At 36.7% G+C, this 26,722-nt stretch overlaps 3 protein-coding genes across 8 annotated transcripts; 2 read left to right on the top strand and 1 right to left on the bottom strand.

The window, feature by feature from the left end:
• Nucleotides 1-3,765: 3,765 nt before the first annotated feature.
• Nucleotides 3,766-11,440, top strand: LOC116195655 (GPI ethanolamine phosphate transferase 3). 5 transcript variants are annotated; one of them, XM_031524953.1, is made up of 20 exons: nucleotides 3,767-4,157; nucleotides 4,254-4,288; nucleotides 4,808-4,929; nucleotides 5,037-5,126; nucleotides 5,214-5,333; nucleotides 5,405-5,488; nucleotides 6,286-6,363; nucleotides 6,584-6,709; nucleotides 6,794-6,880; nucleotides 7,280-7,312; nucleotides 7,471-7,526; nucleotides 7,924-8,128; nucleotides 8,642-9,083; nucleotides 9,201-9,292; nucleotides 9,411-9,957; nucleotides 10,053-10,185; nucleotides 10,352-10,393; nucleotides 10,596-10,746; nucleotides 10,837-10,920; nucleotides 11,013-11,440. In XM_031524953.1, the coding sequence occupies exons 1-20, from the start codon at nucleotides 3,904-3,906 to the stop codon at nucleotides 11,154-11,156; spliced, it is 2,925 nt and encodes a 974-aa protein (XP_031380813.1). In that variant the 5' UTR covers nucleotides 3,767-3,903; the 3' UTR covers nucleotides 11,157-11,440. The 5 variants fall into 5 exon arrangements, with proteins under 5 accessions (XP_031380827.1, XP_031380813.1, XP_031380834.1 ...); XM_031524974.1 differs by having other exon boundaries at nucleotides 7,471-7,533; nucleotides 8,072-8,128; XM_031524959.1 differs by having other exon boundaries at nucleotides 3,769-4,157; nucleotides 7,924-8,071.
• A 7,448-nt stretch (nucleotides 11,441-18,888) lies between these two features.
• LOC116189308 (pectin acetylesterase 10-like) lies at nucleotides 18,889-23,033 on the top strand. The gene is made up of 12 exons (XM_031518913.1): nucleotides 18,889-19,272; nucleotides 19,671-19,753; nucleotides 20,076-20,205; nucleotides 20,349-20,422; nucleotides 20,543-20,629; nucleotides 20,964-21,088; nucleotides 21,176-21,236; nucleotides 21,448-21,501; nucleotides 21,612-21,689; nucleotides 22,041-22,146; nucleotides 22,280-22,425; nucleotides 22,516-23,033. Exons 1-12 carry the CDS (start codon nucleotides 19,065-19,067, stop codon nucleotides 22,621-22,623), a joined length of 1,260 nt encoding a protein of 419 aa, XP_031374773.1. The 5' UTR covers nucleotides 18,889-19,064; the 3' UTR covers nucleotides 22,624-23,033.
• Nucleotides 23,034-23,676: 643 nt separating this feature from the next.
• LOC116189312 (transcription factor MYB61-like) lies at nucleotides 23,677-25,093 on the bottom strand. 2 transcript variants are annotated; one of them, XM_031518927.1, is made up of 3 exons: nucleotides 24,767-25,093; nucleotides 24,517-24,655; nucleotides 23,677-24,432 (listed from the first exon to the last, which is right to left on the bottom strand). In XM_031518927.1, exons 1-3 carry the CDS (start codon nucleotides 24,897-24,899, stop codon nucleotides 23,766-23,768), a joined length of 939 nt encoding a protein of 312 aa, XP_031374787.1. In that variant the 5' UTR covers nucleotides 24,900-25,093; the 3' UTR covers nucleotides 23,677-23,765. The 2 variants fall into 2 exon arrangements, with proteins under 2 accessions (XP_031374787.1, XP_031374796.1); XM_031518936.1 differs by having other exon boundaries at nucleotides 24,517-24,646; nucleotides 24,767-25,085.
• Nucleotides 25,094-26,722: the final 1,629 nt, after the last annotated feature.

The raw sequence follows: 26,722 nt of genomic DNA, 5'->3' as shown, positions 1-26,722 counted from the left end.
AGAAGAAGAAGAAAAAAGAGAAGCAGCTATGTTCATCCGTCAACAGTATCCGGCCAAGGAAAAATCTTACGAGGATAATTGCAATTTGGTCCTCAACGATGAAGTTGTTTACATTCTAATCCTGTTTGATTGAGTCCTTTTGACTTTAAGCTGTAATTTTTCTTTTTGTTTTGAACTTTTGTATGGTACAACAACAATACAATACGTTAGGAGCCCTTTTTCTGTCCAATTTAGACCAGTCATTCACATTGGGTTTCGACTCTTTCGGGCATTTAATGGAATTAAATCACGTGGCCTCAAACACAAATTCAAAATCAATACTAGTTTTTTTCTTACTCCCCATCCTTTCCTTCCGTTTCCCTCAATCCAAAGGAATGATAAGGAGAAAAAAAAGAAATAATTTACTTAAATTGATTTCAATGAATCTCGATCTTTACAATAATTTAAGTATTAAATTGGCTTAACTCACCCTTTATAATTTGTAAAATCATCACGATTTCCCGTGAATACCTTTCTCAGCCTTTTCAAGTAAAATTTATCAAGTAAAATTTAATTGTTGGTTACTCATGTAAGTCCTTAGACAAGGATGGACCTGGAACTTAAATAATAAGAAAGAGGAAAAATTACAAAATGATCCTAATAGTTTGTTATTTTTAAACTTGAGTCCTATAAGTTTTACTTTGCAAAAAACAATCTCAAATCGTTTAGAAAACTGGCATGTTTGGTCCTTTATGTAACCGACCGTCACAGAAATCACTAATCTAGACTTAATACCGTCAAATTATCTGAGTTGGTCATTTATAGCTTGCCTGACAATTTTTTAAAAGATAAAAAAAGCCCCTTGTTTAGCAAGGCTGTCACCAAGGGTTGGGGCTCCGTCGGCGACCCCTCCTTCCAAGACTGAGGTCGCCGGGTGCATTCCCTGTGGGTGCCGGTCATGAGCAGGGTCCCAACCTCAGAAGGGGCTAGATTTTTTTTGAAAAACAAAAAAAGTTTCCATGTAAGGAAGAGGCTGTGGGGCTTGCCGGTGGCCACACCTCATCGGAGTTTTCCTGCTGAAATCAGCAACAACTTAGCATGATGGGGGTGGGGCTGCAATTGGAAAGAAGCCATCAGATCATACTATGATGGTTTTGTGGGGCAAAGACCCAAATGGCTTTCATGACAGATGCCTCACACCTAGGGAAAAGTTTTTCAAAGCCGAAATTGGAGAGATCAGATTAGAGCATGTTCCAAGATATCTTCTTTTCTGTTCAGATCAAACCTCACAAAGGACGAGCAAAATCAAGGGCACACAAGATTGGCAACAAACCTTGCTCAATCGCACCCTACCCAATGCAGCCCGCAAGGTGTTCAACAAAATTCCAGAGAGGATCATTGTTCAGGAATCGTTGTAATTGCACCAGTTGATGAGCATGGTGAGGCAATGCCGCATGATACATTGCCCTTTGCTCCTGCACCAGTCAAGATTCCTATATTTCTTTCTTTGTTTTTTTTTTTCTTTTCTTTAGAGATCCCTGGAATCTTTACCGATGGCCTCCCATCCTGGAGATAAGGTCGCCAACGCCTCCCAAGTTCGCCTACGACCTCATTTAAGGGATGAGGGGTCTCCGACGGGAATCCTAGCCCCTATAACCACCTAGCCAAGAAAGGGCTGGGGTTTTCTTTCTTTTTTTTAAAAATTTTTATTGTCATTTTTTATTTTATTTTATGTATCCTTTTAGTTCTTCTCAATAAAAAACAGCCACATGGAGAATTTTCGGCTAGCTAAGAAGAATTTAACGACTTTTCCATATCAGCATTCAATGACAACAAGTTACGGAATGAATTAAAACTGTTACCTTTTTAAATAATTTAGGGCTACTTTTGTAAAGTTAAATTTGTAGGACTCAAGTTAAGAAAAAAAACTTTTAGGATCGCCGTTGTAATTCTCCCATAAAAAAGATGATGATGAATATTCGTAAATGAATGGTTAAAACAGAAGGAAAAATTTTCTTCACTTTCAAGGTTTTATTCTAGGTAGAATCGGTCGAGGGTCGTAGAATCGTGAATCGCGATTCGAATCGTGAATCGTAAGATTCTACATGTAATTAAAAAAAATTAAAAAAATAGCATATATATATGTAGCATATTTTCCTGAGAAAAAAAAATCAATCATTGTTCATTCAAATAAAAACCAACAAATCAACAATTTACAAAACCTTCTTTGACTTCCCTGATTTAATGAATTAGCTGAAAATTTATTCGTCCTCTTTGACTACAGATTAAAGACTTCAATGATGTAAACAACAATTACAAGATTTTCCTTCTCAGCATAAGGGCTGGTGGGTTGGGTATAAACCTCACTACTGCTGACACATGCATATTGTACGACAACAACTGGGTAACTCTACTGAATTCTATCATAACTCTATTGATAGGCATTGGGCAATTCCAAAGAGCACAAAATATGCAACAACATAAACAATCAAGAAACTGTTGGTTAGGGCCTATCAATGCAGTCTGCAAAGCCTAAGGAGCATTATCATAGATTCACAAGTATTCCAATAATTCAAATTCCAATTTCAAACGTTGGGCAATTCCAATGCAATTATGCAACCAATTTCAATTCCAATTCCAGTAGCTACCCGGTCTAGAGTGGGCGGTCGAATGTCGGGCAGTGGGCAGTGGGCAGAGGCAGAACCAAGAGATCTTGGACGCTGGGCGATCAAAGCTCAGGCAGTGGGCAGAGTCTGGACTCTGGACCAAGCAACAGAACCGAGAGATCAACTTGGACAGAAGTCGAGGCACAGTCAGCTTGGATCACATCCTAGACGCTGGGCGGTCTGAGGTCGAGGCACAATCAGCTTGGATGAAAGTCGGTTGAAGCTTGGAACACCTTGAGCGGAAGCCGGAACTACCGACTCACGCTCGTCGGGGACTTGGGCGATTGAAGCTCGGGCCGAGTCAGTTTGGACTGGTCTGGTTGAAGCTCGAAAGTTGGAACAACTTGGGCGGAGCGGAAGTCGAAACTACGGACTCACAGAGCCCGTCAGAGACTCGGAACAACCGAACAAGAAGAAATGGCTGAATCTTCAACTCGGATCGTCGGAGAGTCGGACGAATCGGAGACTGGGTAGTGGGTTAGGACACAGAATTATCGGGGACTCGGGGAGAAATGGGAGTGCCGGAGAAGAAAGGGTAAAGGAGGGGGAAAAGAAATCAGTTGGGCTCGAGGCCAATGGGCTGGGCTTCGGGTCGACTTTGGCCTGCCCTTCGCCCGAGGGCCGGAATGAGGCCTGGGCTTCGCCCGAGTCTGGACTGAATCCGGAATCGCAGAATCGGCCCGATTCAGCGATTCACAAACCCGATTCACTTCCGATTTTGGATTTTCCGAGTCACCCACTGAATCGAAATCGTAGGACCTCCTTTGAATCATAGAATCGTACGATTCTACGATTCGAATCATGATTCTGAAAACCATGTTCACTCTTCAATTTGATAATGATTTATCAAACTCCATCTTCTTCGGTCGTCTACACTCAATTGACTTGTGTCTACTCACTCCGCAAATGAACTACTGAAGTTTATCGATCAAGTCACGAGCTGCAGGCGATTGAATTTGAGATCGGTGACACTTGTACCATTGGTTGGGGGGTGATATGGGACGGCATCACAAACTTTAGGATGTTAATCAAGAAAACCCAAACTTTAGGATGCATATCGAGAACCCACCAAAATGACAAGGGTCCAACTGAAATAAACGGTCTTGTTCAAACTTCAGTTCCTGGAGACGACATTTCTCCGTGGCTCCTAAGGAAGTGACCTTTCCGATCAAAATACGAGACTGCCTGAAGGAACAGATCCTTCCGACAGGGAACAAAGGTCGGATCTTTCTGTAGCAGATCGCTGTCCGAATCGTCAATGAAGAAATGGAGAACACTATGCTTCTTCTGGGCAATAATGGCGCTTCACGCTGTGGCGATTCTGATATTCACGCGCGGGTTCCTGCTGACTCGCACTGAGCTCCCATTCCACAGCAACTGCTCCGATGTCTCCAAGGAATCTCCTTGCTTCTCTAATTCTCCTCAGGGCTCGGATGTCAACTCGACCGAGGGTCGCTGCTGGACGAAGCCCGCCATTGGGCGACTAGTGATCATCGTTCTCGATGCTATCAGGTGTTTATGCGCACCATTTGTTTGCGTATATGCTTGAATGAGTTTCTTTGAAGTACTTCCAGCTGTTTCTGAGTTGTTGCCTTTCCGTGCTTCCAGGTTTGACTTTGTCGCTCCCAGTTCGTTCTTTAAAGGTCAGCAATCTTACCAATCTTCCTCGCTGTTACCATGAATCCAGATAATTTATTGGGCTAGTTGGATGTTGCTATCACACATTAAATCCCATAAGACAAAGCAAAGAACAGTTGAGAGAAATTTCGAGAGGCAGGTCTATAAAAATTAGTTTGAATTTGAGAGGAACTAGAAGGATCCATGAGTAATGTTGAGACTTGGGGAAAACTGCATTGGGCAATAGTTTGCAAGTCACAGTCGTTGGCAAAACTGGATAACAATTCAGCAAGTTTCTGTGTGTTTGAACTACTTTATAGTTGACAAGCTTCGAGTTTTTGTCTCATTCATTGGGTTTGCTTTGCCTCAGATCACGTCTATTGATTCCTGTATAGACAAAGCTGTAGTTGTTTATATTATAGAAATGTTCGTCTCTGGATATTGCATTTTATGGCGACAAGCAGCTATGTTTCTGCATCTTTTGACTGAATTAAAGTGTGCATACATTTTGTTCTGCCTCTGATCCATTCATTTGGCTCCTATAGAGAAAAAGCCATGGATGGACAGATTACCAGTTCTACAGAAGCTGGCTTTTGGAGAAGGATCATCTGCTAGAATATTTAAAGCAATCGCTGATCCGCCTACGACAAGCTTGCAGCGTTTGAAGGTCAAACTCTGTGGTCTTGGCAGGGATGTCCTTAGCATGCTCAAACATCCCATATGAAGCTTTTATGATTCTCTGACAGTATCTTGTCACCCTTTTAATGGTTCTAGGGCTTGACAACAGGTGGGCTGCCTACTTTCATCGACGTTGGAAATAGCTTTGGTGCCCCAGCAATTGTTGAAGACAACTTAATCCATCAGGTTTATTTAATTCCCCATACCAGGAAATTATTTCTTTCAATTTGGAAATGTTTAATGTTAATTTTATTTACGTAATGACCAATACAGCTGGTTGAAAATGGGAAGCGGGTAGTGATGATGGGAGATGACACATGGGTTCAACTGTTTCCTCATCATTTCAGAAAATCATATCCATTTCCTTCCTTTAACGTGAAAGATTTGCACACGGTATACCCTTTGTTTTATATATATTCAACTTTTAGGAAGTCTCTCCCTGATGTCTTTCTTCGACTCTCCAGGTTGATAATGGATGTATCGATAACCTGCTTCCAACATTGTATGAAGAAGATTGGGATGTTCTGATTGCTCATTTTCTCGGTGTGGTATGTATATTATTCTTCATATCCTCTAGTTAGGCTACAGCCAGTAACTTCACTTCGTTTACCTAGAAAAATATCTAACAGATTGATTTGATCAGCTAGCTGAAAACTCTGGTTTTAGTGTAGCTGCCATGTCCATAACTCTTTTACGAAGAATTTCTTCATTGATGTGCATACTCACAGAAGTCAACTCTTTTCTTTTTGTCTCCCATATCTTACTGGGCAGCACTGATAGCCTACTGAACCCATGCCGTTGCACTTTCAGCTATTAATAATTAATTTATTCTGAAATATTATTCATGTAAATATTTCTGTCTTTGTCGCCCAGGACAAATATGTTAATTTGCATTCATGACTAGAAAAATTCTTTTCAATGAACCTTTTACCTTCTCATTCATCAATGGATGGAGACCTCATTGTCCTTGTTCTCTTCATCTTTTTCTTTTTCTTTTCTTGGGTTAAGTGTTCTCTTCAATTTATATATCTGCTGGTTTCCAAATCTCAGTGAGTAAACCTGATGGTCCTTTTGGCCCAAAAGAGGAAGAAAAAATTGATGGTCCTTCAATTGTGATAAATATCTCTAATTGGCCTGTATTCGTGAAGACTTACTAAACTGCTGACTTCTATCCCGATTTTTACATAAACTAGGGCTAGTGAACTTGATCTTATATTTTCTCCTTTATCCCAGAAATTTATCTGCTACCAGTCAAGGGCATTTAATAGAAGCAATTGCCTAACCCTTGGATTGCAGAATGGCAGAGTGCATCATGCTAAGTGGTCTTTTGGTTGTTGTGGTTCAGGACCATGCTGGACACATATTTGGGGTTGATTCTGCTCCAATGATAGAAAAGTTGGAACAGTACAATGGTGTTCTTGAGGTATCTTTTCAGACATTCAAGTAATTGCTCAAAGAACATATTATTCATCTCAATTCTTTTTCACCGATATTTAGCCTTTGGTTCTTTGTGAATTTCTTCTCTCTCTCTCTCTCTCTCTCTCTCTCATGTGATAGATTGGTTCTGTTCATCATTTCATCTCAATGTTGGAAAACGGACTCTCCTACATCTTGTGAATTTTTACACATATCATTTTCCTCAGAAAGTAATTGATGCACTCGAAAGCCAATCAAGACCTGGTGGACTACATGAAAACACATATCTTCTTGTGATGGGTGACCATGGGCAAACTCTTAATGGTGATCATGGAGGAGGGAGCCCCGAAGAGGTTGCATTAAATGTTTGACTTTGTGAGCTCAAGTTGGTCCTTCTGGAAATCATGCTATTTGTTAACTCGATCTACTTATTACAGGTTGAAACATCAACTTTTGCTATGAGTTTTAGGAGGCCGCCCTCTCCAATAGTACCGGAACTTGACATTCCTTGTGAATTTGATTTGGTATGTTTTGTTTTCCTGCGAACAATTTTTCCAATGCATCAGATTAAATTATATCATTAATGTCTCTGTTCAATTTCTCTTACTTTGTTGCACCTCTTTTGGTTAATTACTTAAGGATTGTGTCCGTGCTAATCTTTCTTTCTAAGCTTGTTGTCTTGCACTTAAAAGTGAACGCAATTATAGAGGAACAACAATTGTGAATAAACATATAGCATGTTTAGATTGTAGTCAGATGAGCAGATGGTTAGTAATACATGCTCAAATCGTTTGAAGTTCTCTTTTCATTTTCGTTGAAGAGAAAAGTGAATGAATGTTTCCATTCTTAACTGAGACTTAAAAGTTGCTATGTCCTGCCTAAAATTACCACTCATTTTTCCTTTTATTGTCTTCATCTTTCAGGAGAGGAGGTCTTGCATAAGCAACTTCCAACAGGTCAATTTTCTGAGGATAGTACACTCAGCTATTTTTGTAGTCCTTGATATAGGAATCATTCAACAAATATAAAAATAGTCAGATAGTATATAATTAATAGTAATATATATATATATATATTATTGTACTTCATGTACTTGAGGATATCTTTGCTGCAGCTCGACTTTGCAGCCACAGTCTCAGCTTTGATGGGCATTCCTTTTCCTTTTGGAAGGTGCACTGTAAGCTCCCTTTCAATGGCCATGTTCCATTGACTTTGTTAATCTTCTGGCAATGCTAATGCAGTGAGAGCTTGTGGTTGAATAACGGATATGGCTTCATCGCTCTTATATTTTGCAAATCAAGATGTCAATTCTATTAAGTTGATGAGTTCTGGTCAAATTTTAATATATCCTTCAGCTTGACTTTGTAAGTGAACCGTGGATGACAATTTACGCAATATGGGTCAATTTCCAACTTCTAGTACTTATTCTTAAAGCCTTCCATATTCTGCCTGTATTATTTGATTCAAACTTCTGAAGCACTGAATGTTCTGAAAATTTCTATTTGGAAGAGACTTCACTGGGTGTAAATCGGAAAAATCGAGCGCTCATGAGATTGATTTCTTGCAGTATTGGGCATGTTAATCCTGAGATGTATGCTTTAGCGGTCAATACCGGGAACTCTGAGGACAATTCCATGGGACTTGATCAATATGAATTGGCATCAAAAGAATGGTTGCTTAATTATGCTAATGTACTTTGTGTCAACACTTGGCAGGTAATTTCATGCCTGATCGACAATCATCACATATTCAATCTTCTTCACTTCATAAAGGTTTTTTTCCCCTCATATTTTGATGTATTTCACATACTTTCAACAACTTTTCGAACTTGTAGATGGCGAAATATGATCTGTTGCTCTCAGTAAAACCTGCTCGGTTTTAGAAAATTGTTCTAAGTTATCCTGTTGTCTATTTTTCACTTTGAAAAATGAAGAATGTATAGAGCAAAATTTGTTTTCTTGTGTTTTTAGATGTTTAGAAACCAGTTTTTCTGTATAGTTCCATCAAGTTGTTTCTTATTTTCTTCATTTTTTAAAGAAGAGAGGTGGAAAAGAAGAAAACTTTCCCAGTCTCGTGCATGTTTTGATATAACTACCTTTTTATTACTTTCGAAAATTTTTGCATACTGTGAGGACCAGCACTGAGAATCTTAAGAATCACAAAGGGGTTTGATAAAGAACAATGTGCATACTGAGTTTCTTGTTGCAGTGATAATTATTTGTTTTTCTGATGGTAGTGAATAACAAGGGATCCGTTAAGGTAGTTCTATTGTTGCTCTTTCACAGGTGAAAAGATACATTGATATCTATTCAGCTTCATCTATGATTGGGTTTTCATCTGAAGATATCTCTCGCATAGCAGACATGTACACGAAAGCAGAGAAGACTTACAGACAGATCAAGGACAATGCCTCTCACAGAAGTAAAAGCAATGATTTATCACCATCTTCCCTGAAGCACCAAATCGACGCCTATGTCAAATTTTTAAATAGTGTTGCTGAGCTGGCGCGTTCGAAATGGACAGAGTTCAATCTGCCAATGATGCTTGTTGGGATAGGAATGATGCTTATGTCACTTTTTACCCATGTCTTCGTTATCTATAGGCTTAGTAAGGCTTGTGGTGTTCCCTTTAATCCATGTGGAAACTCTAAGATTTCCTTGGGGTTAGTATTTGCTTCTATCATAGTTATGATACGCATGTGGAGCTTGTTCTCAAACAGCTATATTCGTAAGTTTCTAACCCCTTTCTTCTGCGACTGCTTTTGAAAGGTTTACGCCTTATGCTCTTGAAATGACTCTTTTTCTCCTTTCTTTGGGTTTCATATTTCTGGATGTTGATTTTCAGTTGAAGAAGGAAAAGTGGCAAACTTTCTTTTGGCTACAAGTGGACTTGTCATGCTAAGATACTCGATTATGAGAAGGAAGATGCTCCTCGAAGTAGGTACCTCTGTTTCTCTTGCAGCAATTAGTACAGGAGTGCAACGTCAAGCTGATAATTCGTGAAGATGAAATAATGCATTTATTTCTGTGCTGAGTATACGTGATATATGTGCAGGCAGGACTCTTTCTTATTTTAGTTGCAATCATCAGGTTTACCATTGAAATTGGGCTATCAAAGCAGGCTGCAACTTCTGCCTTTCTGCATTTTAACCCCTCGTGGATGCTCGGGATTGACACAAGCCACCATGTTTGGACACATATCTTTGAACTCTTGCCCATGCTAGCCCTATTGCTCTTGGTCCATTTACTGTACAAGGCCATCACTGGCAGTTCTTTTGGAGCGATTTCAAAGATCACTCTCTTAGGAACTATCTTTAGTTACATTCTCATAGCAATGCAATGGGCCAGTGAGAACAAAATGTTGGGCTTGGCCTCCTATGGTGTTGGGAGAAATACTCTTCCAAGGATAATATATGCAATCGGATTTGGACAGATATTGTTGCTCATATTAAGTAAGCTGTCCTGTCAGGAAAAGGCTGTTGTAGATTGCAGAAGAAGCATAATTTCCGACTCATTGGCAATGTTATCTGCGTGGAGTTCAACAGTGATCATAATATCAGGGCAGCAGGGTCCTTTAGTGGCTTTAGCAACCTTAATTGGAGGTTGCGTGCGTCTTTATTTTTTCATTCTTTCTGTATATATTGGGTCCCTTATCGATTTGAGATCGCAGTTTTTGACAATAATTTTCTGCTCTCAGGCTATTGCATAGTAAGATTTCACGACCTAGAAGGGAATGCCAGTGGAACTCCTCTAGTTTTGGCTGTTAATCCTCTATCGTTGACACAATGGTGCCTTTTTGCAGTGTGTCTGTTTTTCTGCACGGGTCACTGGTAAGACATTCGATTTCTTACCAAAGATATAGCATTTTTCCATTTAAAGATTCCTTTTTTACTTTTAGACAAGGAATACCATGTTTAAGTTAATTATTATTGGTCTACTGCCCTCTCTTTATGTGCTTCTTATTTTCCTTAACCGGAAGCAACTCTTCCTGTTCAGGTGTGCTTTCGATGGTCTCCGATACGGGGCAGCTTTTATTGGGTAAGTTTGGATTGTTGCTTTCTCAATTATCCAGATTAATTATATGATGGACCACTCTCCTTTCACATAGATATGTTGCCAACTTTATCTTGCTGTCTTGTTCTGCTGTTGCGTCGTTTTTTTCCCACCTTTCTGGATAAGTACTTGTGTGACCTTTAGTATGACTTTGTATGAACGATTATTGCATGCATTCAATGTGCAGGTTCGATGAGTTTGTCCTTGTGCGCCAAGCCATTCTTCTGACAATTGACACCTTCGGGTTCTCACACATTATCCCGATATTCGGACTCCCCTTTCTTCTTCTGACTGCAGGTGACGAGAAAAAGGGGTTTCCTTTCGCAAGATTATCGCTAGTAAGTCTATAACCTGCTCGGAGTTTCTCTCTGCTGCATCTGCACCTCGTTTTTCCAATTCCCACAATCAATTGATGCCTCTCATGACAGGTCTACATGATATACGGATTTATTACTGCTGCAACAGTCACAGCAACCCTGTTATGCGTCATGGTACACAGGCGACATCTCATGGTAACTGAACATGACATTTCCCTGAATTCTCTGCTCATTTTTACTCCAACTAGTACATGTCATCCCGAGATCTGAACTCCTACATTCATCAGGTCTGGGGACTATTTGCCCCGAAGTTCGTGTTTGACGTGGTGGGTCTCATGCTGACTGATGTGCTGATTTGTGTGGCTTCATTGTACTTTCTCGGCCGAACCAGAGACAACACTCCAGCACACGATCACGCAATAGGGAATTGAAAGGAAAAATGAGTGTCTACTTGATACATTTCAGAAATTTTGAAAACGGACTTCTTGATCTTATCGACTACTGATGATGATATTCATAGGAAGGATAAGGATCAATTTTTTGGGGCTGAAATTTTGCATTAGTGATATTATCATTATGAGATGGAGATTGAGCGAAGGGGACTGCCTTGCACTGATTGGATAGATTTAATTTCTTTTGGAATGTTTTGGTGCAAACACTGACAAAAGCATTCAGCAGATACAAATTGATGAGGAATTTCCCTTTTCTTGCATTATTGGTTTCTCCACTCTAACCAGTTTCATAGCTTCCTTCTGCTTTATCAATGCCCAGCCGGGTGGATCATCGAACGGGAGATTCTTGCCTTAAGTCAGGCATAGATTATATCCCGAGTTCATTGGCATATTACGTATGCTATAATTCAATTGGACATATAAAAATCGGCGTTGTGACTGATCGGATGAAAAGGAATCTTTTGATCCTGGTTTCGGGCTACATTTGAGCCGCAACGTTGGAAAAGAGGCCGTCCAAATGATGATATTTGCTGTGCGATGGGCCCTGCCTGTTAGGTCAGGTGGTTCCAAGCACAATCAGCTGTAAGGCATGACAATCTTGAACAATAATAAAGATCAGAAGAGGCACATGCATCGCCTTATATTTTTCATTCAATATATGTGTACTGTACATCCAACTGATTTTCGAGACGTGTGAGTAGAACTGTGAACTATCAAAGGTATATGCGCTGATAACACGACTCGTGAACTGGTAACTATCAAAGGTAAGGCCGGAGCGTAGAATTACCTCTGGATTGGCCTCGTTCGACGTCAAGCTCCCATTTTAATTTTGCTTGGTATTAACCCAAACCTAAAAGTAGCTCCTTTTTTCCCATGCAGTTCGATTTTATGCATTTATTTGCCCAGATTGGCTGGGAGAGGTACGATTCGGTTATTCGAAGCAAATTCGCGATGCAACTAGATGATGCGAAGCAAATTCGTGATGAAACTAGATAATTCATTGAAAATCGAGCATCATAGAGCAGGACTTCTGAATCAATTCAATTATCAATTTGGTTCGGTTTCAAAACTTCTCATGCTCGCCCCGCTGCATTACTTTCTTCTTCTATCTGCAATCCTTTAAGCAGTTGATTCGACGCAGATGTGCATAAGATTGTTATGATAACAGTTATAAGGACACGAAAAATGACCCAATATAAGAACGCACCTGACTCAGAAAAATGTTCAAAGACATTTTCCGCTTCGCATAAATGAAAAATCGAGACAGACCAGATCTTAAAGTATGAACGAACTGTTTAAATGAACTGTGAGTTCATGGCAGCACATGAATGTTAATCAGATATGAAGATCACATGAAATCAGCTTCATAGCCCGCCGACCCGTGCCAGGCATGACCAAACACATTTATTCGCTTCTCATAAAGCAAAAGTCGAGATAGACCGGATCTTAGAACACGAATACGAAACGTTAAATCGAACTGCGAGTGAATCCATGGCATTGGTGTGGTTGGCCGTAGCGTAGGGTATGGATTAAATTAAATGTGCAGTGCTTTCCCCGTGAACTGTCCCTTAGTGTCGGTGGAAGGCTCTGTTGGGGTTCAAAGTGGGCAACCAATGTGAAACAATTTATTGATGTTCATAAATTCAGCTTCAAATTTATAAGAAATTTGATTTTGCTCCCTGAAGTTTCATGTTCCTGATCATTTTGCACCTTATGCTCCTCAAAGTTTCGCTTCTTCATTCGCCTTCAACTCCGACACTGACAAGTCCCTGCAGATTTAATAGCCCGAAAGCAATTTGTTTAGTGCCATTTTCTTGAAGAAAATTAGGAATTCTGTGGACCATTTTACTCGGAAAATGGTGCAATCATCCCAAATGATGGTATGGTACACTCAATTAATTTATTAAAAGTTAAAGTGGTCCCAAATGCTCAAACTAACAGTGTAAGTAAATACTCTTTAAAAGTTTGTGTAATTTACTTTAATTGTAAGTAATTCTACTAGAAACGAGTATGGTTTTCAAATAGAAGTTCTATTTAATATATCAATTAGCATTAATTGCTTACATACAGTCAATTTTAGTATAAACAATAGATTAACTGTAGATGAGAATGTGTGTTTGTTGTATAGATAGATCGACTACGATCTTACTATATATTACTAATATATATTAAATTAATTGTTGCAAATATTAAACAACATATTTATTGTTAGAATATTAAATAATAATATTTATTGTTAGGATATTACATTTATATTATTTCGGTCATGATCAACTATAATTTCTACAATATAACATAACATAATAAATATATTATTAATTTTACAATATTGCTAGCATTTATTAAGATTATTTATTGTAAGCATAATTCATTTTACTATATGCATAGATATGTATAGATTTAATTAATTTTCCCCAACTGATTTTTTAAAGTATGTGTAATTTACTCGATATATGTGCCAGTTTACTTAAACTTTTAGCTATTTTATTACAATTCTAAATAATTTACTCTGCATATATAACGCAATCACCTCAAATAATTGCATTGTAGATCTCCCCATTTTTTCACCCCATCCCACGGAATGTTCGGATTCATTAAAAAAGGAGGAAAAAAAAGAATATTAAATCTCTTTGCAATAGCAAATTACCATAACTTCATCTGCATAGTCCGATTTCACACCTCCGCTCAAGGTTAACCATTCACGATAACGGTGCTGCGAAATAACCAGAACTTCGGCGAGCATATTTACCCGATAAAAACTGGAGGATGCAAAACACCAAAATCATGTGGGTGGAAAATGATTAAGGTAATATATTAGCCATAAAATTAAGCGGGTCCATCTAACGCAACACACGATGTCAGATCTAATTAGTACAGTAACATATATAAAAGTTAATGCCAGATTATTATTATTATTATTAAAGTCAGATATAACACATGACATGGATGAGACATTTCTTATATTATATATCTTTTCTATATTAGTATAACTTTCTCATTTTAAAATCAAATATAAAAGGTCTACAACCATTTGAAAGTTATTAACAAGTAAAAAATTCACTTGAGATCAATAAATGATCCAATCTCCAAGCTTCACTTGAGATCATTAAATGCTTTTCAAATAAATGCAGCAATAATTTTAAAACTTTTATCAAAATGACATATCAAAATAATAAATAAATGTGAAAAATTGAAATAAAAATTATTTTCATTCTATTCAAAGTTATTAATTGAGAATAAATAAATACATTATTACAAGTCATTTATTATAATTTATTGTCATATTTAACAAAAAAATTATGTATGAAAATATCAGTTTCGAACAATACTACTTAAAAAATAGTACAAAACGATTAGTACTGTTTAAATTAAATATATGCAATAAATAAATATGCAATGCATACTAAATGAAAAGATTAGTTGCAAAATTATCGCTAATCAATATAATTTTTATTTGAAAATAATTAAGTTCACTTATTAATTAGATTTCCAAAAGAATCATTTGCAAACACTAATTTTACGAACTTGTGTTCACAAAAAGAAAAAAAAATGACTTTGAAAGTAAAAATATCACTAAATGCTATTTGGGAGAATTACAAAAACTGTCTTATAATTTTGTCATTTTTTACATCGAGTCCTATAAGTTTCATTTTGATTTTTTCAATCCTAAACGTGTGCTCCGTGTGGTGACTGACCATTAACTAGTGTTGATGTTGACGTAAACGCTTTTAAATCTTTTCCACCTATACTGAAAATGCCTAGCAATTGTCCTAAAAGTTTTTCATTTCTCCAACTTGAGTCTTATAAGTTCAATTTTGAAAACAGTGGTCCAAAATCGTTTCAAAAAATGATAGTCTTGGCTCATTCCATCACCAGATGTTAACAGATGATGACGTGGACTTCATGCCGTAAAAAAGCTTACAATTGGCAGTTAATATGGCACACGTGGACCAACCATCGCGGGCCACTTCAGAAAATTTTTAAAGATTTTAGAAAAGCATATAAATTAAAAAAATTAAAATTGAATAAGATTAACCAAAAGTAGAAAAAATTTAAAAAATATAACAATTAAATATTTTTAGAAATTTTAAAATTTTTGAAAAGAATTTAAAAGAAAATATAAAAGTTTTTAAGAACAGAAGAAAAATTCTAAACAACTACATAAATTAATGAAATTTACAAAAAAATTGAGAATTTTTAAAAATAAGAAAATAAAGAAAAAATTCAAAAAAATTAAAATAAAAGTTAAAAAATTACAAGAAGCTTATAAAAAATAAGAAAATTTTAAAAAAATCAAATAAAAGTTAAAAAATTTACAGGAAGTTCATAAAGAGTTCAAATTTTTTTTAAAAGATTTAGGAAAATTAAATAAAGAATAATAAGTTTGAAAAATAATAAATAAGAAAATTAAATTAAAAATAACTATAAAAATTTTAAAAAGTAGAAGATAATTTTCAAATTCGTTGAAGAATGAGAGGTATTGGGCAATTACCAAGACATCAAATAGGACGAGGTCATCGGAGGCTCTGGCCAGAAAGTCCCCCTTTCTTACCCCCCCCCCTGTCTTTTTTTTTAAATAGAATTTTTTTAATTTAATGTAGTTTTTATTCTATTTTTATAAAAATTTTAAAGGCTTTTTTATTTTTAAAAATTAAAATTTTAAATAAATAATAAATTTAAAAATTTTCACGACGTTAAGTCCACATCATCGTCCGTTAACGATCAGTATGGAACTAACTAAAACTTTCAATTTTTAAAACAATTTAGAATATTTTTTTCCAAAATTGAACTTATAGGACTCAAGTTCAAAAAATGAAAAACTTTTAGGACTATCGCTCTTATCTTTTAATTTCATAGGTATTTTAAATACAAGTAGAAAAGATTTAACGTCGCTTATGTCCATCAGCGCCGGTTTACAATCAATGACGATTTGGACCATAAGTGTCTAACGGAGTAAACGTTTAGGACTACAAAAGTCAAAATGAAATTTATAGGACTCGATGTCAAAAAAGGTTTAACTTATAGGACCATTTTTGCAATTCTCTCAGTGCTATTTTAAAAAATTAACATTGGATCATTTAAATTTAGCCTATTATATTAGAAAATTATTCTTTGAGACTTGAAATTAATAGTTTCTTGTTGTTTTTACGAGTTAAAATTTTCCTTAAAAATGTTAATATTATGATTCGAAATCCATGCAATGCCCAGTAACACAAGGGACTGAACATTATTTTTACTAGAAATGACGATATTTCTCAAGCAAAAATTTGATTTTATATATTTAAATTTTTTCCTTACTAATAGCATTGATCGCAAATATAGTTAATTTTAGCATAAACGGTAGATGAACTATAGATGGGTGTATGTTTATTGTATTGATGGATAGATTGACTATAGTTAACTATTATTCATATGGATTATTGCAAATATTAAATAATATATTTATTGTTAGAATATTAGCGTTTATAATATTTAGGTCATGGTCAACTATAATTTCTACAATATAATCTAATTAATTACAATATTGTCAGCATTTATTAAGATTATTTCTTGCAAGCATCGTTCATTTTACCATATATATATATATATATAAACCTAAATATGAGTGCCTTAAATAGTGGCCTAATTGTAAATATATACAATTAATTCACATTAACAAAATATTTATTGAAGAATAATAAAATAAGTATATATGTTCTGAAAATATATATACATATACTTATATATATATATATATGAAAATATATTTTGATAATTATTTTAAATAATTATTGTGAGACAAGTGATCGTATGTCTGTTTAGATATAGAAAGAATTCTATGTTTGTTAGTTTATATGAACTCTTTATATTACTGAAATGTAATGCAATTTTTTACTTTATATAAAATAAAACACATTTACTATAATTATAATTAATAAATAGATATGAAAATAAGGTTCACTCTTAGAGTTCAATATATTTTCTTTTTATAATATGTTAATTCATACAATTATCATAGAATCTAAAAAGATTCATATGATTTAAGAATAAAAATATCTCCGCATTCATACAAAGCAAATATAATTTATTAATACTTTGTTAAAGTGAAAATATTGAAGAGTATTAAGTAAATTAAGTATTTTCATATTATGACAAATTTATAAAGTATAAAAATAATTTTTGTATGTTATATACATTGGTAGGTAGAAAATCCACATTAATAAATATTATCGAATTAAATTTCTTATATCATAAATAAATTAAATTTTTATCATAAATTTTTTATTCATAGAGTCTGTGCAACGCACTAATCTAAAAATCCGGTATGTATAGTTTCAAGTGATTTTCCTTAATCGATTTCTAAAAATATGTGTTAGTTACTCGATATAGGTATAATATACTTAAGCTTTTAACTATTTTATTGCAATTCTAAATAATTTACGTACTCTACATGTCTAATGCAACGACTTTTTTTTTGTTATAAAAGAGGGTCAAGACCCAGTATAATGAAATAAAAATCTTAAATAACTAATATAAAAATATGGGTAGTTATTGAGTGTATGAACTCTAAGTCAGCAGATGAGGGCGTGTGCCACTACGTTACGTCCTCTTTCGGTATAATGCAACTACTTTAAACTGTTGCATCTTAGATCTTCGTTTTTTTCACCATATTCCATGGAATGTTCGGCCTCATTAAAAAAAGGGCAAAAAAAAAAAATCTTAAAATCTTCCAAATTACCCTAAACTTGATCTGCATAGTCTCATTTCGCACCTCTGCTCATCCGCAGGTAATGGAACAGTTCAAGGTTAAACCCGTTGACAGTGCCTGGGCTGTGATGTCGCATGAAAGGTGAGACAAGAACCAGAACTTCCTCGAGCATATTCGGCTGTCGTAAACTAGAAGATGCAAAACAACTCATAACCAAAAACTTCAGGGTGGAAAATGAAATTCACGCTTAATAAAGTGACGTGAAGTGACATACACCGCTGAAGAGCCTTCTTCTTCTCCTCCATTGGTTACAAATGAAGCGGTAAGCGGGAAAATTGCAGTCCCCAGGGCCCCATGAAAGCTCTTAAATTCAGCTTCTTTAATTATCTGCCATCTCAGCTTAATATTCCGCACATTTTCATTTATTTATTCATTTGTTTATTTATGTATTTTATTTATGTTTATTGTTGGTCTGTGATGGGGTTCTCTGTTGTCTTGCATGTGTTTTCTTCTTTCACTCTTTTCTAGAAGCCCTGCAAAGATTCCAACTTTCTCCTCCAAATTTGCTTGCAGTGGCTCTTGTAGGTATCAGTTTCTACTTTCTACTGCAATTTCTACCTTTCAAGTAAGAAGTTTTTCCTTGTATAGATCAACTCGGAGACAACAAAAATTAGGAAATCTTTTGTTGATATGTTTCCAATATTCATAAAATGGAGCAGTTTTTGGGTTTTATTTTAAAAAAATTTAACAACTAATTGAAGGAAGAGACAGAATGTTTTTCATTTTCTTGAAAAATGGAAAGGGAGAATGCCCAAAATTGTTTAGTGGTACTGAGTAAAATAAAAGGGTTGCTTTAGATTTTTGTAGAAACCCATAAAAAATCTTTCTTTTGTTGTCTAAATACCAGAAAGATGCCATTAACAATCATTAACCCCAAAAAAAAAAAACAAAAAACAAAGCAACTGCATTATATGCTAACTGTATGTCACTAACCAATGTCCCTATTTAGTACTTCCCTCCTTCTACTTTGCTCTCATTCTCCCTCTCCGTCCCTCTCTCTCTCTCTCTCTCTCTCTCTCTCTCTGTAGTCCCCTCTCTCTCCCTCTCTCTTCAGCTCCAACACTTTCTGCCCAGAATCTGCTGAAGAAGTTTGGGTTTTTCCTCTGTTTTTTGCTTCTCATTTTTGTTCTTTCTGCATTATGGTCGGTGAAATGAGGTCTAGAGCTCAGAAGCTGATGTGGGTGTTGATGGTTGTGGAGCTTCTGTGGTGTTACTCGGTGTGTGGGCTTGAGGGCTTGAACGTGACAGAGCTCCATGATGTAGCAGAAGGGCATGGTTATGGAGGTAGCAGGAGGCCATTGATGGTGGGGCTTAGTCTTATTTATGGAGCTGCAGCTAAAGGAGCAGGTCTGCTCTTCGAATCTGTATATTTTAGCACTTTTCCTTTTTGTCTCTATGACAGAGCTAGTGGTTTCATTAGTGGCCTTATCTCGATGATGATGGTATTACTAATGCTGGTTTTGGATACTAATCGCGTTGATCGGATATTATGACTTTACGGTATAGGCATTGTCATCTTGATGCTTTCATGCCATGTTCTGCCTAAAATAATGGCAACAGATCAGAACGGGATCGTTTTTATGAGACGGGATTGTTTCGCAATAGCATTCACGTCGATTCTGTCGTACAGTTGCATTCAGTAACAAGGGAGCAGGATGGGATCAGCTGGTAAATCGGATGCTGAAAGTGGCATCATAGTTTCTATCTCGTATTAATGATGTGCAGTTCGGCATTGATATTTGCAGTTTGCTTAGACGGGACTGTACCGGGTTACCACATCCACCGAGGATATGGGTCAGGCGCAAATAGTTGGCTCATCCACTTGGAGGTAGGATGGTCATAGAACCCATTGATTTGTTGCGTTTCTCTGAAAACTCAACCTCGAATTAGCAATTTGGATTTTTTTTTTCACAAACGATTTGTCTAAGAAAGTTACCTATTTTTCATGATCTCTTAAAGCGCTAGAAACTGATCTTACAGTGTTTGTGATGTTCCATCACAGTTCTCCAATGTCATTCGGCTTATCCTTTCAAAGAATATTTGCCAAAGAATCAAAACTACCATTTGGCTTCGAATCTTCGTACACAATTTTCTTCCACAACCTAAACAACTCGGGACTTTGTCATGTAAACATACTTTTCCAAGAACAGGGAGGAGGCTGGTGTGATACAATCAGAAATTGTGTCTACCGGAAGAAAACCCACCGCGGCTCATCAACATACATGGAGAAGGAGATCCCCTTCATAGGAATTCTTAGCAGCAGACCCGACGAAAATCCTGGTTATTCTTTTTTTCTTTTCCACCTTGCTCTATTTTGCTGATGCAGAAATGTTCTTACTTTATAACGAATTAATTTCTTGAATGCAGCTTATCCTATAGAGATACTTATAGCATATTCGGTATGCAAATTTTAACATTTGCAGATTTTTTCAATTGGAACAGAGTCAAAGTCCGTTACTGCGACGGAGCCTCATTCAGTGGCGACAGTCAGCATCAGGTTAGTACAAGTGACCAAAGTTTGACTACTCCAAAGGGTCTCTCTGAATGTAACCTTCAAAGTTATTCTTGTGTTTACTGATACCGAGTATTGCTTTGTGGTACTTCTGCTCGTATGTAGGCATCACAGCTCCATTTTAAAGGACATCGAATATGGCGAGCTGTCATGGAAGATTTGATGTCGCAAGGGATGCGCCATGCCAATCAGGTGAGACTACACTTCCTGACCCTTTCGTTTTACTAATTCAGTCCATCAGACATTCCTAAAGTTCCTCAGCCATCACTTGACTCATCACATGAGCTGACCTGTATGCCCTTTGATTCTTCTTTTAAGATGCCTCAGGAACATGCCTTGTGTTTGCTATATCAATTGGTTTAGTTCTGATATTTCGGAACTGCCTGGTTACCTGATCAATTGAACTGATTTTTTTTGCTAAGAAGTTGTTGATGCAGTTTCAATGCGAAGCATTCCTGAGAGAACTTCTTCTTTTGTCCTTCCAGTTTCTCTCGTTAATCTTATAGCAAATTTGACGGTCTTATAGGCTCTTCTCTCTGGGTGCTCTGCGGGCGGGGTGGCCTCAATTCTGCGCTGTGACGAATTCCGTAGTCTTTTTCCTGGGACCACCAGAGTCAAGTGCCTGAGTGATGGAGGATTATTTCTCGATGCGTAAGTGTCAGTTTGTTCTCCTACATGCTTGTGGCACTTCAGTTACCAGAATTTGCATCATTGTAATTCTTCTACCCAAAATATCAGACTCGACATATCAGGAGGACGCACATTGAGAAGAATTTTTGGAGGTGTTGTCAATTTACAGGTAGCCGTCTTGACTATTTACCCACTAAATCAATCTTCTCAATTGTCTCTGCGCTGATATGCAGAAAGTATCAGAGTACATTACTCGATAATTCAAGAAGTTTTATTGTGTTAGCAAACTTTGGACGATGATGTCTTTCGACTTTTGCTTCTACTGATCCCTCCTTTGAGCACAATTTGATTAGTGAAATATTAATTATCACTCTTTCCAGGGGGTTCGAAACAGCTTACCCTTGACTTGTACAAACCGCCTGAATCCGACTCTGGTACCTTGTCTTCAAATCCGTAAATTCTTAAGTAATTGTTAGCCATAAATCTGATTCCATTAATGATATCATTGCCGAACTACTAATACTTATTCGTTTTGCATCAACAGTGCTTCTTCCCGCAACATATGATCAGCAGTATTAAGACTCCACTGTTTCTTCTGAATACAGCTTATGATACATGGCAGGTCAGTCATAGAAATATGTCCCCCCCCCCCCCCCCCGGGGAAGGAAAGATTCTGATATATTTTCCAGATTTCCGTTTTTATCATCTTAGAAATAAAACTAGGGAAAGAAAATGTTGGATTGCACTTAAGTAGACTTTGTTCATTTTGCATATTATCTAAGAAAAAGAAAAACAGAAAACTGAATTTCTCTGAGTTCTTGGCATCCAAACTACACCCGATCACCGATGTTTTGCATAATTTAGTTTCATAAAGTATGTTCTTTTCCCTCTTTTTTGCATTTGAAATGACTGATTTGCCTAACAAATAACTCAAAAAAATCTGTTTTCCGATAAATTTGTTGATCTGACATAGGTACAAGCCAGTTTAGCCCCACCTATGGTTGATCCACGTGGATATTGGAATGCATGCAGAAAGAATTATGCGCGTTGCACCACTCCCCAGATCAATTTTCTGCAAGGTTTACTACTTCTCGTTTCCTTATGTTTTCCCGAACTTCTTCACAAGAAGTAAGGTATCATCAGTTATAAAACTTAAACTCACATTTGTTTCTCTAAATCTTTTGATTTCCCCCATTTCGGTGAAACATTTAGCATTCCGACACCAAATGCTCAGATCGATAAGACGCTTCTCGGGCTCCAAGAAGAACGGCCTCTTCATAAATTCGTGCTTTGCTCACTGTCAGACCGAGAGACAGGACACGTGGTTTGCCCCGAACTCTCCTCGTATCAGAAACAAGGCATGTAACTGTAGAAATTCTAACTCTTGCTGACTTTGGATCTCCCTTTTCCTGAATCCTCTTTAATATTGTAAAACTTTTGACTTACAGGGAATCGCCCAATCAGTCGGGAACTGGTACTTCGACAGGTCCGGTGTTAAGGCCATCGACTGTCCGTACCCTTGTGACAACACCTGCCACAATTTGGTGTTTGAATGATGGCTGCAAATATTGGAACATTGAAGCTCCCATTATTATTTTCCCTCTGGTAATTAATTAAATTTAATTAAATATTTCAGGGAAAATTTATAATTGTTCAAACTGGCGAAGTTGGAAAGATAGAATCAGGACCTTGCTAAAGCTATGTAAGTGATGAGAAAGCCATTGCCCATCACACAAATCGCAAGGTTTCCTGTCCAATTCGTTCGATAACTATATATATGCAGAAGTATTTTCCGAGTTTCCTACAGTCATATGAAGATCTGATCTATAGATGTACTATTTGTTCTTGCAACAATTTATTGCACGGTTTCATCGTGGATCGAACTTCTTGTATACAGCATTCTTAATCAGGATACTGGAACAAAAGATTTGTTTATGACATGAAATATCTTCCGAAATTGCAGAAACAACTGTGTTTCCTGTATTTTGCCTTCAAAGCTCAACTCTGATTCTCCATGTTTCTGTTTAGTTGGAGGCTTCTTTCAAGAGAAATATGACTGCTTTAAGAGCAGTGCACTCGATCAATCATATTGTGTAGTACGCATGGGACCTGCAGGGTACTGCACAGAAGTAATTTAGTATTGCTTCGTGCTTCATCTTTCGCGGATAATGTTGGCAACATGAAAGCTAAAATGGATATGAAACGTGGGGCTATTATTAGATCAAACGTCACCACCAGACAAGCATATGCTTATCCCTATGATCAATCTAAATAATGCTCCAAATTGTCTTCCAGATTAAGAAAAATGTTCGATTTCTCGAGTTAGGTTGCATGAAATGTCCCAGAAAATCACATCCCTGCATCAATCAGAGCGCGTGAAAGGTGACTCGGGTCATTGCAATCACCGACCTGAGATAACCTCTATCTTTTTCGGGACAGCGACTGGCCATCCTCATTGTTTACTTATTAACTGAAGCAATAGAAACTCTTATACATTTTTTCCAAGATTATGGAGACATTAATTTTTTTAACAAATCAAAAGTAAATCGTGTGATTTACAAGAGACAGTTAAGCAAAAAAAAAAAAAAAAAAAAGAACAGAGCATGCTCTGCTCAGAAACTGCTATATGCCCTTCATTCCATTATTATTTTATCTCCTTCATAATTTCAAATTAAATTAATTATATGAAATCCTCAAGTTAGAACTTCCCAAAAGAAGTAGCTAATCTCACGGTATCCTTACAGTAAACATCCGATCTAGCTTCCATCGTCGTCGACTTCGCTTCATCCGATGAAACATTCCGAAGAATATTCTCTGCTGCTCCCAAAGGTTGCCTTTCTTGAGCTGTGCTTGTCACCAGAAATGGCAAATTGAGATAATCAGACCACTTGACTTCCTCAGCATCACAGGGCTGTGTTTGGGCTTGGCTGTCTCCCGCGATGCCCCAGGTGGATATCCCAAAGCTTGGCTTCAGGTTCAACCCCAATTCCGAGGGCATGGAAGAGCTCGAAGTCGAACTTGAAGAAGAAGCTGTCTTCAACGACGGTGGACTGAAGTTTGAGGCATCGAACCAAACCGAAGGATTTGAGTCTAGAGAAAATCCAAACTTGGAGAACAGACTCGGGGGATTGTCTGGTTTCGGATTAGTCCTCAAGCTCAATGTATCAATAGTAAATGTGCTTCTTTCAGTCGGCGTCTGCCCATCATCTCTGAGAGTTTCATCTCGATTCATGGCTTGTAGGAGCGGCTTATGAGTGTTCGGGTCAATCCCTTGCTGCATTAACTTCTTCTTGATGCTCGAGTTCCACAAATTCTTGATCTCATTATCCGTTCTTCCTGGTAACTGTGCTGCTATTTGAGACCACCTGAATAATTATAGATTGTGAATCCTGAATATGGTTCGATTACACGTGTCTTTAATTTTCTCTAAAGTATCAAATTTATCTTACCTGTTTCCAAGAGAAGCATGGAGCTCGATTATCAAGTTCTCTTCCTCTTCCGAGAATGTGCCTCTCTTCAAGTCGGGCCGCAGGTAGTTAATCCATCTCAACCTGCAACTCTTCCCGCACCTCTGCAAACCTGAAAATTCTATTCTTTTCTGTCATATTAGCAGTAGCCTTGATTTGCCTCGACCCAGAAATTTACCTCAAAGACGTTTGTTTTAGAAAAAAGGGACTACAAGATGATAACCGAACCGACCTGCAAGTTTAGGGACAGAACTCCAGCAGCCATGGCCATGCATCATGATGAACCTTGCGAGCTTCTCGTCTTCCTCGGGGGACCACAGGCCCTTCCTGAGCTTTTGCTTGTGACAGCAAGAATGTCTTCCCATTGGAGAACCCGAAGAAGTCGAGGAAACAGTTGATGATGAAGTGGATAGATATTAAAGGATGTTTATGAAATTGAAACAGCCATAAGGAATGGTGGGGGCTGAGTATTAATAGAGAAGTACTGAGAGAGAAACCTCAAAGAAGGAAATTGAGATGTCACACTCAATATGAAGCTAGTGATAGAGTTCATATATGCATGCATATTTTAGACATATACTCAAGTACCAATGAAAAATGTAATTTCTTTATATAATATATGTACATATTTTATGTATGTATGTGTAGTATTTTCTCTGATGATGGAGATGCAACAACATTGATCAGTTTGCTGCCATGTTCATTGGTTTAGGAAAGTCTACTGAGAAAGCACAATTTATTCATTAAAGAAGTTCTAACGAAAACAAAGTCACAACTCACTACTGCATTATATATCCTTCAGTTTCGAAAAAAACTATATATATATATATATTATAATGAAAAGAAAATATTTTGTTAAAGCAGATAATATTAAGTAAAGAACTATGAAAAGGGTTCTAAAATCATCCAGGAATATTTTGAAAGAAAAGTATTTTGGTATTGCCCCAATGATTGGAAAAAGGCCACTGTCTGCTGAGATCACAGGATTCCAATAATATTTAATATCTTTATGATTATTATATAGGCTGACTGTTTTAGGTAGGGGAAATTTTAATATAGTTCTTCCTCCGAGAAATCAATAAAATTTATCCAAAAAAAAAAGATACAGTACAATAGTGCACACCTTATCCGTTGATTTAGAGATCGCATGTTCAAACGACCGTGCCCCTTTATTAGTTATTTAAGATTTCTCTTTCATTGTACTAGACTTTGAACCTCTTTTGTAACCGGAAAAAAAAATCAATAAGATTTACTTGTCCTACTGGTTTATATAGCTCATTACTTGCATGCTAATAAACATATTCACTCATTTGTGCAATTTTATTGGTACGCTTTCACGTTTTGTAGCGTGACAAATCACAAATTAAATATTATCTCCTTAGATTAACGCGGTTTTTCTCTTTGGACCATTTTGTGGTCATGTGGAATCTCTGATGCTCTTTATTCTACCCTAAATTGATCCATGCATTCAATATTGCCATTAATTTATAAAATTTTCAAGCATCACACTTCAATGCTGCTTTCACCTATTCCAGGTTGACATTTATAACCAAAATTAATGTCAAGAAAGAAAAATACCCATCCATTGGTTTGAGTAATTCCAGTGATTCCGAGTTCGATTGAACCAATGATTACCGTGTTTGAAAGTTTTGGGCATATTAATATCAGTATCTCTATCTAAATTTTATACTCGATGTCTCATGAGAACAGTAAATTGGTCTAGAATATGTCTTGCTAAATAATATCTCGACACTGTCTATATACTTTTTTTTATTCATTAGAGGGACTCACTGAGCTCTCACATCTGACGTTTGATCCGAACAAAGCAGGAACAACTCCTTGGGTCATCTGACTTCTAGATTGAGCCCTTTAATCCTGTGAAACATTAGTGTCATTTATGATCCCGCAACCAAATATTTTGCATCCGGCTTGTTTTGTCAATATTGCTATGCCTAAATGATGAAAAGATCTTAAACAATTTTATTGAAAACCAATAGTTTCTTTTTTTATAGGAAGTTAAATTATTTGGAACATTAATCTAAAATGGTCGAAACTAAATATTGATGATAAGCTGATGCTTGAGATACAAGTTGAGCATAACTATTTTTCATAATAACTTACTAAATTGCTAGGCAATTACATTGCTCACCGTCAAGATAAAGACAAATATAGTTTTAAAAGGGATAAT

The sequence above is a fragment of the Punica granatum genome, chromosome 1, assembly GCF_007655135.1.
Source record: "Punica granatum isolate Tunisia-2019 chromosome 1, ASM765513v2, whole genome shotgun sequence".
NCBI classification, from domain to species: Eukaryota; Viridiplantae; Streptophyta; class Magnoliopsida; order Myrtales; family Lythraceae; genus Punica; species Punica granatum.
Note: the sequence above shows the minus strand (reverse complement) of the source record. Positions and strands in the feature narration are given on the sequence as shown.

What these genes read in the sequence shown, in the direction of transcription:
- LOC116195655 (XM_031524953.1), top strand. Translation starts at nt 3,904, where the DNA reads ATGAAGAAATGGAGAACACTATGCTTCTTCTGGGCAATAATGGCGCTT. An exon ending in AAGACAACTTAATCCATCAG is followed by an intron (nt 5,127 to 5,213) that starts GTTTATTTAATT and finishes TGACCAATACAG; the next exon opens with CTGGTTGAAAATGGGAAGCG. An exon ending in CTTTCGCAAGATTATCGCTA is followed by an intron (nt 10,747 to 10,836) that starts GTAAGTCTATAA and finishes CTCTCATGACAG; the next exon opens with GTCTACATGATATACGGATT.
- LOC116189308 (XM_031518913.1), top strand. Translation starts at nt 19,065, where the DNA reads ATGGTCGGTGAAATGAGGTCTAGAGCTCAGAAGCTGATGTGGGTGTTG. An exon ending in GGAGGATTATTTCTCGATGC is followed by an intron (nt 21,089 to 21,175) that starts GTAAGTGTCAGT and finishes CCAAAATATCAG; the next exon opens with ACTCGACATATCAGGAGGAC. An exon ending in CCAGATCAATTTTCTGCAAG is followed by an intron (nt 22,147 to 22,279) that starts GTTTACTACTTC and finishes TGAAACATTTAG; the next exon opens with CATTCCGACACCAAATGCTC.
- LOC116189312 (XM_031518927.1), bottom strand. Translation starts at nt 24,899, where the DNA reads ATGGGAAGACATTCTTGCTGTCACAAGCAAAAGCTCAGGAAGGGCCTG. An exon ending in TTCTGTCCCTAAACTTGCAG is followed by an intron (nt 24,656 to 24,766) that starts GTCGGTTCGGTT and finishes AGAAAAGAATAG; the next exon opens with AATTTTCAGGTTTGCAGAGG. An exon ending in CATGCTTCTCTTGGAAACAG is followed by an intron (nt 24,433 to 24,516) that starts GTAAGATAAATT and finishes ATAATTATTCAG; the next exon opens with GTGGTCTCAAATAGCAGCAC.